Below are 12,968 nucleotides of genomic sequence, written 5' to 3'. Positions count from 1 at the left end.
GTGCAAACAAATTGTCGATCGAAGATTTAACCAATTTTCTCTCAAGACGATTCCTGTGTCAACATATAACACGGTTAAAGGGAACTGAAGATATGAAATCATAACAACATAAGTTAAGATAATAAATGCGTAATTTATTTTTGAATGGAAAACAGTTTAATGACAATTGGTATTTAGTTTTTCGTTCTAACATTTGTCACACAGACACACGTACACTCACACATTCACACTTACGTCGGTATAGGTGCAAACCTCGTGGCTTCTTTTTTTGCCTAACACGTCTCGAAGTTGCGTCTACAACATTCTATCGGTTCTATCTACAGAGCTAACATATCCATCAGTTTTTTTTTGCTTCGCGAATGAAATAAATTGAAGGATAGTATGCGCGTTGGTCGGATTTCTGGGAAAGGATGAGGGGAACAATTTCGTTATTTACACATACACACAACGGAAAGAATATTCAACGGGCAGATCGATCTGCCCGTTGAAAAATAGGGCTTTTTAGGATGCGAATGGGGGACATGCTGCACACTTTTGATGGTTGCGGTGCCTCTCGAGGAAGATATCAGTGGTTTTTTTTTCCTTTTCCGTTCGATGGATGATATAGATTAGATGAGGAGGCAAATTAGCGTTTAATATAAAATAGGACATAATTTCTTACTATCAGTTAAATACTTGATTTTCGTTTAGCACATATACTACAGTTCTTGTTTCTCTGAACGATGTTTTTCGTCTCTTTCTTTTCCTAAGCAGTCGAATGTGGTTAGTACGTAGCGATTGTAAGCGATTTTTTTAGTAAAACAAAAAAAAAACGATAGCCAAAACGACGGGTAATACTTGCAGCTTGATCAAAAAACTGGTATATACGATCGTGATTTTGAGTTCTTACTTGTTCGAAAAACCGAAAAGCTCACACATAAACGGTTTGTATAGATAAATGATTTGAATCTCGTGTTTAGCTTGCTTCTCTTTCTCTCGGCCGATCTTTCTCGGTATGTTTGTGTGTGTTACCTAGTTTCTCGCGGACACATACACTTGGTGTAGGCACTTTTCACGTGTGTTTTCTGATTTTTTGTTATCGATATTATTTATACTTTTTCCTTTGTTTATTTCTCCTGTTTTCTTCTTTTATTTCTGACTTTGCTTTCTATTATCCGGAAGTTGCCGTTTGTATTTGTTTTATATTATACGGTTATTGTTTGTTTGAGCGAACTTGAACTTCTTTTCCTGATTGGCTGTACATCGCGCGGGCGCATTCTTTCTGGCGCTCCCACTAAACACGAATCAGTCTCTCAACCATCTTCTTCGTTAAGGAAAACATCCTGCCTGTGTGTGATGGTTGAAATTACGTACAAGATGGACTATCCTTCGATGACTGTTTGCATGATTTCGAAGTGCATCTGGGCACACTGCGGGAGCAGAATTGTGTTTTGGATGGGCCGAACCTCCGGGGGTTAGCAGGTATAGAGCCTTTGACTCCACACCATATCCATTTTGGTTACCATACCTTTGATTAAGACGACTTAATGGATGCACCAGTGATTCAGTCCATCCGAAACAGTTCACAGTGGAAACAATGTGTTAAACGCAAATGAATTCAATATCTCTGATCAATCTCAATTATCAAATTATAAAAATCTATAAAGGGGACGTCATGCATCGGACGAAGTTAGAAGGAAATAGGTTCTTGGAAATGTTACGTATGGCTAATTTAGAGAAAAATGTCCATATCTCTCAGAAAGGAACGTATAACGTGTACCTATTTTACCTATCCTAATTATCTCCCTATTTCATACAAATCAATATATTACAGAGGATTTGGATTCGGCTGGCATGCTGGACCCGCCAGAAACTGTGGCGGCGAAGCCAAAATTCGAGAAGAAAGACCGAAAATGGAAAGTGTTGCGTACGTTTGCAATACACTAGCCGTTAGTGGAACTGGCAACCCTGAATCAAATGTGTAGTATGTCCGAAGAAGTAGATTGTTTTGAAGAGCTTCGGCAGTGATTAACAGTAAGTTAAGACGGTTAGGAGTGTTGTCTACACGAAAATGGGAACCGATACTGCAATGTAAGATAACAATTTATGTACATATTTAAATATGTAGTAATAGGCTTATACATTTACAGTTTTGAAGCTGCGTGAAATGAAAGCTGCTATCGATAAGTTGTTTGAGTTCCGGAGTCGACAATATCCTAACAGAAAGGATGACGAAGTTTTGCAGGTTGTCCAGGGCAAACACAGTGCACAAGCCTGACCGTCGTTATCGCTGAGAAGACTTAGATCTTGTGTTTCTAAGCTTGTCGGACTCGTATGATCCCTTTGTTACGGCATTGGACAATCTCAGGAAGGAGAACAAGTAACTGTGGAAGAACAGAGACGCCAAGGCATGAGCTACCATCATTTTGCTCGTGGACGACAGCCAACTCTAACTAATCCGGAACTGCAAGATTGTCAAGGCGACCTGGGAAGAGTTGCGGAAACATCACCAGAAGACGACGATGTGCACCTGCGTGTCGTACTTGGAAAAGCTGTGCAAGGCTGAGTACGCCGACGATGGTGAAATGGAGAGCCATCCGTTCCGCATGGAGGAGCTATTCGTGAGCCTTGCAAACGCAGGGCAGGAGCTGGAGTCAAATCTGAAAGTGGTGATGGTGTTGAAGAATATGCGCCCGATTCGTTTGACCTCCTGACGATATCAAACAGCTGGGATCTGAGAAGGTAAACAATCGATCAAAGCACATCGGCATTCGGTTCGACCTACAACCATACCTCATTGAAAGTAGAGGGTCTTCTCATTTCAAGAAGAAATTTGAAAACGATCAAGATGATTAAGAAGTTAGCTCACTTCTGGCGTTTGTACCGTCCTCTTCATAAGTTTTGCTTAGAGAATTGTACGATTTACATCAATATTTAGTCAAATTATTTCCTATTCGATCTGAGATATTGAATTTATGCACGTTTTATAACTTATTTCTTCACTATGCAGTTCTCTGCCCCAGTAGGGGTCGTATTTTGGACACAGTGTTACGCCAATGTACAATGTACATGCTTTGAAAAAATAACCGATTTTAATGCAAATGTTTTAACGATATCTCAACCGCTGAGCGTTCGGTAACCACTTCGATGAAAAAAATCGGTAAAGTTAACAAATTTCACCCAATTTGTAACTGCTAAATAACTTTTAGAAATTCGGTAAAATTTTCGACCTTTTTTGATTTTTTTGACACTAAAACTGTTTACTGAAGCCTCAGCGATTGAAATTTCGGTAAAATATGACTGATTACGGTGTTTTTTTCTCACTGTGTATCACTACAAAATCAAATCGAAGGATTCGAAACATATTGTCGTATCGCTGTGTCCGACATGCGATCGGTTGCCCTATGAGTGGAGTCTTTCTTTTCTTCTTTTTTGTACTCTATATATACACGAACACCGCTCTCCTCTATTCACAATTGGTTTAGACCTTGACGAAATATGTAACAAAACCATAATCTCTCGCGTTCGTCCACCTCCACGTTGTTGGTTGTTTCATGATTTGCTCCTAATATAGTTAAATACTTTCGCATTTTCCCTAATCTCTCGCGTATTATTGTTCTCCGGCAGGGAAGAGCACACACTTCCGCTCTAACGACTCACCACCATCTTAGACTTTCCGGCTTATAGTGATAACATGTTTTAAATATAATGTTTGCTTTATCTTATGCTGTGCTTACAGGTCTAGTATTGGTTGACTCTTTTTTTTTTCTTTCTTTTGTATCAATATAGCTTATTGTTAATAGTAGCTCTCACATGATGATCTTCGCGTCCTGTCCGCGCGCCTTAGTCGCCAGTCTCCCACACAAAACCCCCGGCTTCGCGAGTGGATCTGTCTTATTATCAATCACAACACACACACATAGACTCACATTCATTAACAACGCCCCCCTAAAATCTACTTCTAGAGCACACACTACCTATAGGCTCATATTGTTACACTCACGTGCCTGCGTAGTAGGACCAGCAGCGTCCATCACTGGTTGTCGGAAGGAACCGCCGCCGACGCCGCCGCCTCGGTTGATGCGCCCTCTTCGGTATCGTTGCCCGTTCCGTTGGCCTTGGCCTCGTCTCAGTGTCCCTTGGTGGCCTCCTTGGCGGCCATGATGAGCGGTGTCAGACTTGCCAGCGGTCGGGCCAACTTTAGGAAGGGATGCTAAAAGGATCGAAAATTTCCCGTTAGAGATAATCACTTCTTCCCGCCCGCCCTATAACTTACCCGCAGCAGCTCGAAAGCGGTAGCCCGCTGGTCCACGTCCACCTCCAGGCACTGGTCGAGGAAGTCCTGGAACACGGGGCTGAGTTTTTCCTTTTCTTTGATCTCCGGCTTGCCGTGGGTGGCAATCAGGTAGAGCGCCCGCAGCGGGTTCTCGTTCAGGTAGGGCGGTTCGCCTTCGATCATCTCGATGGCCATGATCCCCAGGGACCACAGATCGACCTGGAGGGAGGAGATAAACGTTGTTTGTTTGCTTATTCGTTTATGTTTAAGGCTCGGGCGCCACCAGGGCATTACGGAGCCGAGATAAAAGATTGACTTCAGCATGAGCTTTGGGGTTCTATTAGGTTGATGTACAAAGGAATCACTGGCCCAGTCTCCGATGTAATTTCATGAACTCATATCTGTAGTGTCTACCTAATGGTTGTGCGCATACGATATCTACCTACATGAAATACTACTCATTACAGTACCTAAATATCTAGGTATGATTCATACCTAAGGTAGTATAAATACGGGTGATCATTGGACCACACAGGAGACACTGCACAAGCCTTGGACTGTTAACGTCTTTAATATTTTTCTTTTGAAGGATATAAAAATATCTTCCATAATACATCATTAGGAGCTGTCCATAAACTACGTAGACCTTTTTAAAGCCATCTCTGACCCCCCTCCCCTCTCGTAGAGTTTTGTTCATACACAATTTTCGAATTTTTAATGGCGCGTAGACTTCGACCAAACCCCTCTACCCCCTAAGCGTCTACGTAGTTTATAGACAGACCCTTACTTTACCGCTTTGGGTCCATGACCCCAAATGGAAATAAAGTGTTTAAAACCACACACTCGATAAAAGTGAATTTAGTTTCCGGCAAAGTTATTGCCAACATACTCCTCAATTAGTGAAAGAAATAAGTAATTGAGTTTGAGATGATTGACATTATACTACATCCTGAACACCAAGGAGCTTGGAAATACATAATAATTAATACATCAGTAGCGTTGAATGCTGGTTTAATATAGTTTAAAATCATAAGTATTTGAATAGCCTTCTTTGAATATGCAGCAGTTTTGCACATATGATAGGTGGTCTATACTTTTCTGAAATTCAGTCCTTCAAATTCAACAGGAATAATTTTGTTCGTTTTATCAACAAACTGTTACATTGTATTATTTGCTGTAATTCGCGAGCCTCTTGGAAACTCGGAAGCGGATTTTTAGGCCATGCCAACTAACTTGGGAGTTTCAAACCTCAGATCTATACTCGTAACGTTTGTCATATCCGCCATAAAGAGTAACGTTGCATAATCTACTATGGTTACTAATAGCTATTTTTATATACATTCTGGACTGGAAATATGCTTTTGAAACATCCAGGTTAGTCAAAACTGTCATTTAGTTTAGGTTTTAACATCTACAGCTGTAGATCGTTACTTTCGCTATGTATAGTATCTGTACAATCGTTATTTTCGCTATGATCTGTTGCCAAACTATTGCCTATGACTCTTATAGGAATTGTTCGAACCATTCCAAAATTTATTTGTTCCAGATCAATCAAACTATTTCGAGCAGTCATAACCGTTGTGCAGAGTAACGTTGCATAATCTACTAAAATTACTGGACTTACTCGAAGATAGATACAAATTGTTTTATACTTGGGATACTACTGAGTGTCGTTCAAACAGTCCTGCAATTTACATTTTACAAGATTCTCGAATTTCAGCGCCCCCTATACTCCTTCATGCAATATTATTTCACGAATTCTTTCAGTAATTTACGCGGAAGGGGCTGAAATTTTTTGATGGGTTTAGCAAAATATCTTTTTAAAATATTCTAGAGAATTCTTCAGGGTTACCTCCAGGCTCCAGGGACAGCGCCAGAAATTCCTTTGTGAATTCTTTCAGGATTTATCATAAAAAATCTGGAATGACCACACAAAGAAGATACTCGCTGGAATTTTCAGAATGATTTTAGTAAGAATTCTTCTGAAAATTTCTCTTAGTATCACTTCAGAATGCATCATTATCCATACGTTTTTCGAAAATTTTTTAAGGAGATTCCTTCAGGAACTTCCCCAGGAATTTTCCAAGGGACTTCTTCGGAAATATCGCAAAAAAAAAACTCAAACAATTTATCTTGTAATTGTTCCACAGGTTTTTTGAGAAATTCCTTCAGGGATTGCTACGTGTTCTTTTATGAATTTCTTCAAACATGTTTTTGAAATTCTTTCAGAAATATTGTCAGGAGTTTTTCTTTGGGATTTCTCTAAAAAAATTCCAGAAATTTCTCATGAAATTCTTCTAGGAATTTCTCCAGGAACTCCTGCAAACTTTCTCAATACATACAATTCTAGGCGATATTTTCTCACAAAGATTCGGAGATTCTCCAAATCCATGGAGAAAAATCTGTTCAAATTTGGAGGGGATCTTCTAAGACCTCTCAAGAGATATTTCTATTTGAACCACAGGAACAATTTCTAAAAAAAAAAATTAAAAGAATTTCTGCAGGAATCTTGAAAGGAATTTCTCAAAGAGTTCTTGGAGAAACTCTGGGAAGAATTTCCGAAAATATCCCAGTAGAATATGTGAAGATTTTTTTAGAGAACCTGGAAAAAATTCTGGGGAAACTCTTGGTGGAATGCCACACAGAAAAAAAAAAACTATTGAGTAATTTAAAGGAAAACTCCTTGAGAAATCTGTGGGCGAATTTCTAAAAAAATCCTTCGGAAATACCGGGAAGAATGCATAGATAAGCGGCTTCACAGAAACTCTTAAATAAATAAATTAAAAAACAAATCAATCAATTAATCAATAATTAAATAAACAAAAAAATTTCCGTAGAAATTATAAGGAAATATTTTTGAATAAATTTCTTAATGAGTTCGTGAAGAAATTATAAGTGTTATCCTAAGAGGAAATGTCGGGTAGTTTTGGGGAACTACATACATCTATATCTGGAGAAAATCCGAAGGATCTCGGAATGAACTCCTACAGAAATCTCTGGAAAGATTCCTACCTGAATCACTAAAATGATTAATGCAAGAATGTCAGGAGGATCTTCTGCTGGATGTCCTGGATGAACCTCAATCCCTCTCTCCGCCAGAAATCTACATAAAATAATTCTTGGAAACTCACGAGGAAATATCTGAAGCAAGTCCTGGAGAAATGTCTTAAAGAAAGAAAGAAAAGGATTTCTGCACAAACCGGCGGATGATTTTATGATAGAAACCTTTGCAGATTTTACGACCGAATTTCCGGAGTTTTTTTTAAATCCTTGCTTCAATTTTAGATGAAGTCCACAGAAGATTTATTTAGGCTTGGAATTCTTGGGCAAATTTATAGAGGAATCTTGCTAGGAATTTTTGAAGAAATCCCCAGAGAAATTTCTGAAGGAGTCTGTGTAAGCTATTCTTTGAAAAATTTGTGGAGGATTCTTTGATTTTCTTTAAGAATTGCTGAAAGAATTCCTGAAGAAATCCGTGGAAGACTACCTAAAAGAATTCCTGTTCGGATCCTTAAAAAAAATCTAGGCAGGATTTTTTAAAGAAATGAATAGAACCTTTGTAGCCGAATTTTTGGAGAAATTTCTGGAGGATCCTTTAATAAAACTTCCGAAAGAAAATTCTAGAGGAGATTCTGGAACAAATATGCCCAAAACTTAAAAAAATCCATGCAAGATTTACCGAAAGAAATTTCTGGGTGATTTTAAAAAGGAATCCATGGAGCAATATCGGAAGGAATTCAGGAAAGATTTTATAAAAAAGTTCCCAATTTCATTTTTGGGGAAATCTCAAGAAAACAGTAGAAAAAAAATTAATTCATAATTTTCTTAAGAAATCAATGGAAGAAGTCCTCAAGGATTTCTCAGAGAAATCTTCGAAGGCACTTTAGGCAGAATTTCTCAAAAAATCCCTGGAAGATTTTCTGAATGATTTGTTTTTCTGGAGGAACTGCTAAACAAATACCTGAAGGATTTTTGGATGAAATTCTGAAGACATTCATGCTTAGCTTTCTCATTGACCCTTCGATAATTTTTGGAGGAATCTCTCAAAGAATTTTTTCGTGGTCGCCAAAGTCAACGGGGTTTTCTTTTGTAGCTGAGATGCACCTCCGCGGGGGTCGATCGAGCAGTTCACGCACGCTAAGAAAATGTTACTCTAAAATGAGTAAGATTCACACAAAACTGAGCTAAACTGGAACAGCTCAAAAAATGAGTAAATTGCATTTCCAGCGATAGCGCTGGCCCAAGTGAAAAAATCCAACTGGTTAAAGCCGTATAATATTCTTCGCATCATCAAGAATATTATACGGCTTAAACTGATGAGATTTTCGCACTTGGGCCAGCGCTATCGCTGGAAAAAAAATTACTCAATTTTGAGTTGTCCCACTTTAGCTCGAAAATGAGTGAATTTTCTGACCGTGCGCAGATGCTGGACTGCACGGCTGAGCTGACAGGGCAATGACCGGTGATAATAGTGGATGACTTCAAAGCCTGAACCGTGAAATGGGGTAGCCGTTTTACGAACTAGCGAGGTCAGATCCTGCTAGAGGACCCTGGCTATGCTAGATGTCGATCTGGCTAATGTCGGTACCAAAAGTACCTTTAGTTGGAATGGAGCGGAGTCGATTATCGACGTTATTTTTTTGTAGTCCTGGTCTAACTAGTAGTTCGAAGTAGAGGGTAGTCGATGGCTACACTCAGCGATCACCTGGTGGTTCGCTACAGTGTCGACTACAACAACAGCAGGCATGCGGGTATAAGAAGAGGCGGCTAGACCAAGACCAAGCCCTTGTAGGTGGAAGACTTTAACTTCAACGACGAGATATTTATGAAAGTGCTCCGCTGTGAGCGAAAGCTACTCGGTTTAATCGGAGACGAGCTGGTAGCGGTACTCTCACATGCATGCGATGTGACCATGCCTAGGCAAGTCCATCCTGGGAGATCACCGGGTTACTGGTGGACTCAAGCGATTGCGAACCTGCGTTGCGCCTGCTTACGGGCTTGGCGACGGATGCAGCGAGCCGGAACTGAGGAAGAGCGAAATGAACGGCGAGTAGTGTTCGCTGTTGCCAAAGTGGCGCTGAAGGGCGGAGATAAGGGCAAGCAAAATGGCCTGTCTCTGTCAGAGTGCCAATGCGAATTCGTTTGGTAATGCCCACAGGATCGTTATGGCCAAGACGAGAGGTGTAATGGCTCCTACAGAGCAATCTCCAGAGATCATCGAGGGCCTTTTTCCGCGCCATGATCCTAGTCAGAGAGTCATCGATGAGGAACTTACAGGGATAGCAAAGTCCCTTGGCGTAGGTAAGGCCTCAGGTCCGGACGGAGTTCCGAACCTGGCCTAAAAAGTAGCTATCGCCGAGGTTCTCGAGATGTTCAGGTCTGCTATGCAGAAATGCCTGGATGAGGGAGTTTTCCCAGAAGTATGGAAGAGGCATAGCCTGGTTTTATTGCCAAAAGCAGGGAAACCACCCGAAGATCCGTCGGTATATAGATGAATATGTTTGATCGATACGGTGGGAAGAAAAGATCATCCTCAAAAGACTGTTAAGACACACCGAGGGTGTGAATGGTCTCTCGAGCAACCAGTTTGGCTTCCGAAAGGGGAGGTCGACCGTAGACGCTATCCTGTCGGTTACAAAACCGCCGGGAAAGCACGCGAGCGTAAAAGGAGGGCGATTCGCTACTGCAGTGGTGACTCTGGATGTAAGAAACGCGTTCAATAGTACAAGTTGGGGGTCTATTGCCGATGCGCTGCTGCGTCTGAAGATATCTGGGTACCTGTACAAGTTTCCCGGAAATTACTTCCAGAATCGAGTACTACTTTACGACACGGAGGTGGGTCGGAAGTGCTTTCACATAACCTCTGGAGTCCCGCAAGGTTCCATCCTGGGTTCGGTGTTATAGAATATCCTGTACGACGAGGTGCTGAGGTTGAAGTACCCGGTGGGAGTGGCAATCATCGGCTTCCCTGACGACATTACGTTGGAAGTCTACGGTGAATCGATCGAAGAAGTGATATTGACTGCTGTCCACTTGATCGCAGTTGTGGAGGAGTGGATGAGCTCCAGGAAATTGGAATTGGCTCACCAAAAAACTGAGGTGATAGTTGTTAATAATCGCAAGTAAGGAGGAGGCTGCGCGTGGAGTAGTTCAGGCGCAAATCAAGAGATGGTTCAAGCGTTTAGAGTCGGTTACGCAAGTTATACGGATGCCTTGGGGTCGAACTCGACCCTTCTATTGATCAAGAGGCCGCGAGGAGAAAATCCCTATCGCTGTCGTGGCGTCGGTCTACTGAATCCGAGCCCGTGGATGGAAAGAGGTCCCCGGTAGCGTGTCATGATGTTCGACGCTGCAAGCCTATGCAGCTAACCTCGAGGGTACGATGAACACAAGACCCGCGAAGGCACAACGCTTCGTGGCCTCACAGTGACGGTAGCAAATAAAGCACGGTTTAGTCTTAGTGGGTCGGGGATATAGTTCTACCACAGAGAACAGACGTCTATCTTTGCTTTCTGCCTTGTGTAAAACTTTGTAACGGTCATACCGTGGGGTGCCCTAATTTCGTGCGGGCCCAAACTTCGTTAACTTCTGACATCTGAGAGAATTATTATCTAATTAACAGCGAAATCATCCAAAATTTGCTATAACTTCAAAACTGCATTTGATCTCAATACAATTCACAAAAAAAAAGAAATGAAAAATTTGATTTATGTCAAAGATTGAAAAATAAATTGCAAATGTATGCAAATAGCAGATGCCATATTCAGAGATACGAGAAAATCAACACTCACGGAAGTGAACAAATATTTCGGTCTCTATCAAAGGTAAATATTCCAATTTATGTTTGATTATTTCAATTCAATATGTTTTATTATAGTACGCAATAAAATTACTTAAATATGTTATTTTCTTATTTTGGTTCAACATTTTTGTTGTTGGCGAAATTAGGAACCCACAATTTGTATGGGTCCCTAATTTCGTGCACTCTTTTTCATAACTTTGTTTTAGAGGTTCATGTGTACACAAATGGCTACAAAGCCATCGCATAATTGAGTTATTAATAATAGTTCTAATAACTAGTTTAAATGGTTTAAAATTAGCTAGGGACTGCTCATAAACTACGTAGAAAAAAGAAATAAACAAATTTATAAATGTGGGAATACTAAGTAAGCTCGGGATGATTTTATCTACCCAAACATTGGGAGTAGTAGCTTACAGCCGCTAGTTTCATTCAAGCAAATTATTGCCTTAAGTCTTATTGCCAGAACACAAATTTGGAAGACGACACTTTACTAGAACTAACCTCCCGAGGAATGTGCCTATTTGGCACATAATAGAAAGGTAAAAAGCTACAATTAAAAAAAATGAATTCATTCACATTACTGATAGAGTGGGTCATCGTTTATATGGAAAAATGAAAAATTCAATGGTATCCCAGCAGATCAAAGCTTTTTTGATCCCATTTCAGGACCCAAATAAGTGTGCAAAATTTGGGCATGATCGGTTATGTCTACGTTTTGCGCATCGCGTTTGAAGTTTGTATGGGGTTTTACATGAGAAAACACGCTTTTTTTGCATTTCTCTCATAACAAGCTCGTTTTTTTCTAAAACCACGTAACCGATAAAGTGAAACCATAGCCTAGGGTGTCCTGAAAAACTTTGTCGAAGACCGCGAAGTGATCTGATACTTATGAAAAGAGTTATAGCGTTGGCATTGCTTGACGAAACAGCATGATTTTGTTGCTATTGTTATTCCTTTACATGTTTAAACATAAACACATGCATGCGGTTCGTTGGTTATAACTATTTTCACAAGCATCGGATCGCTTTGCAGTCTTCGACAAAGTTTTTCAGGACACCCTAGGCTATCATTTCACGGTATTGGTTAAAAAGTTTTAGACAAACTTTTTCAACTTATGACAAAAACGCAAAAAAGTATGTTTTCCCATACAAAATCCCATACAAATTTCAATTGCAATGCGCAAAGTGTAGACGCAACCAATCGTGCTCAAATTTTGCACAGATACTCAGGACCCGAAACGGAACCAAAAAAGCTTTGATCTGAGAAAACGGTTCCGATGACCCACACTACTGATCATCAGTAAAGTTAGTGAACATTTGATTCAAATAGCAAACAATATATTGTTTTTTTTAAGATTTCATTAAAAGAGCCGTCAAAAATAATAGGGTAGGTAATCAAAATTTGAACCAAATTGCGGCTTTCTGAAGCAGTGCAAATTTCAAGTGGTTTTTTCTCCCACATGGAAATAATTTACTACGGCAAAATCGTATGTACATGAAAGCCACGGATATAAGCTTTCTGTTAAATGGTAAAAAGTTTGTATTTGCACCGAATTTCATTGAAATATTCGATTTTTCATCAACAATGATTTTAATCTTAATTTGAACCATCGTAATCAGAATTTGAACCAATTTTAATCTTAATTTGAACTACTGGCGGCAGCAGCTCGAGCAACTCATAAAACAGCCAAATCCATGGTAAACAATGAAAAATCACATGAATCTGCTAATTCTCATACCTATTTTTCATTAGGCAGTGGAATCTCAGCTCAGAATGTTCGAAATTCTTTAGGAATTTGGAAACTAAATTTGGATTTTTCCATCCCCCAAGAGTAAACAAAGCAACCACTAGCGCAATCTACAGGCCAACACTAGAAGCTCACCCCCGTTTACTAGTTCAAATTTAGATTAC

General features: G+C 40.1%; 1 protein-coding gene across 3 annotated transcripts in view; it reads right to left on the bottom strand.

Annotated features, from left to right (window-relative positions):
• Nucleotides 1-113: 113 nt before the first annotated feature.
• LOC109622061 (serine/threonine-protein kinase Pak) overlaps nt 114-12,968 on the bottom strand; it is a 211,728-nt gene continuing 198,873 nt past the window's right edge. For all 3 annotated transcript variants that reach the window (XM_062858422.1, XM_062858423.1, XM_062858424.1), the window contains 2 exons: nt 4,256-4,474; nt 114-4,192 (listed from right to left, as the gene is read on the bottom strand). In XM_062858422.1, the coding sequence (XP_062714406.1) occupies nt 4,109-4,192; nt 4,256-4,474 (303 nt within the window). In that variant the 3' untranslated portion in view covers nt 114-4,108. The remainder of the gene's footprint in view (nt 4,193-4,255; nt 4,475-12,968) is intronic.

The sequence above is a fragment of the Aedes albopictus genome, chromosome 3, assembly GCF_035046485.1.
Source record: "Aedes albopictus strain Foshan chromosome 3, AalbF5, whole genome shotgun sequence".
Lineage (NCBI taxonomy): Eukaryota > Metazoa > Arthropoda > Insecta > Diptera > Culicidae > Aedes > Aedes albopictus.
The sequence above is the reverse complement of the archived record's forward strand: the minus strand, read 5'-3'. Positions and strand labels throughout refer to the sequence as shown.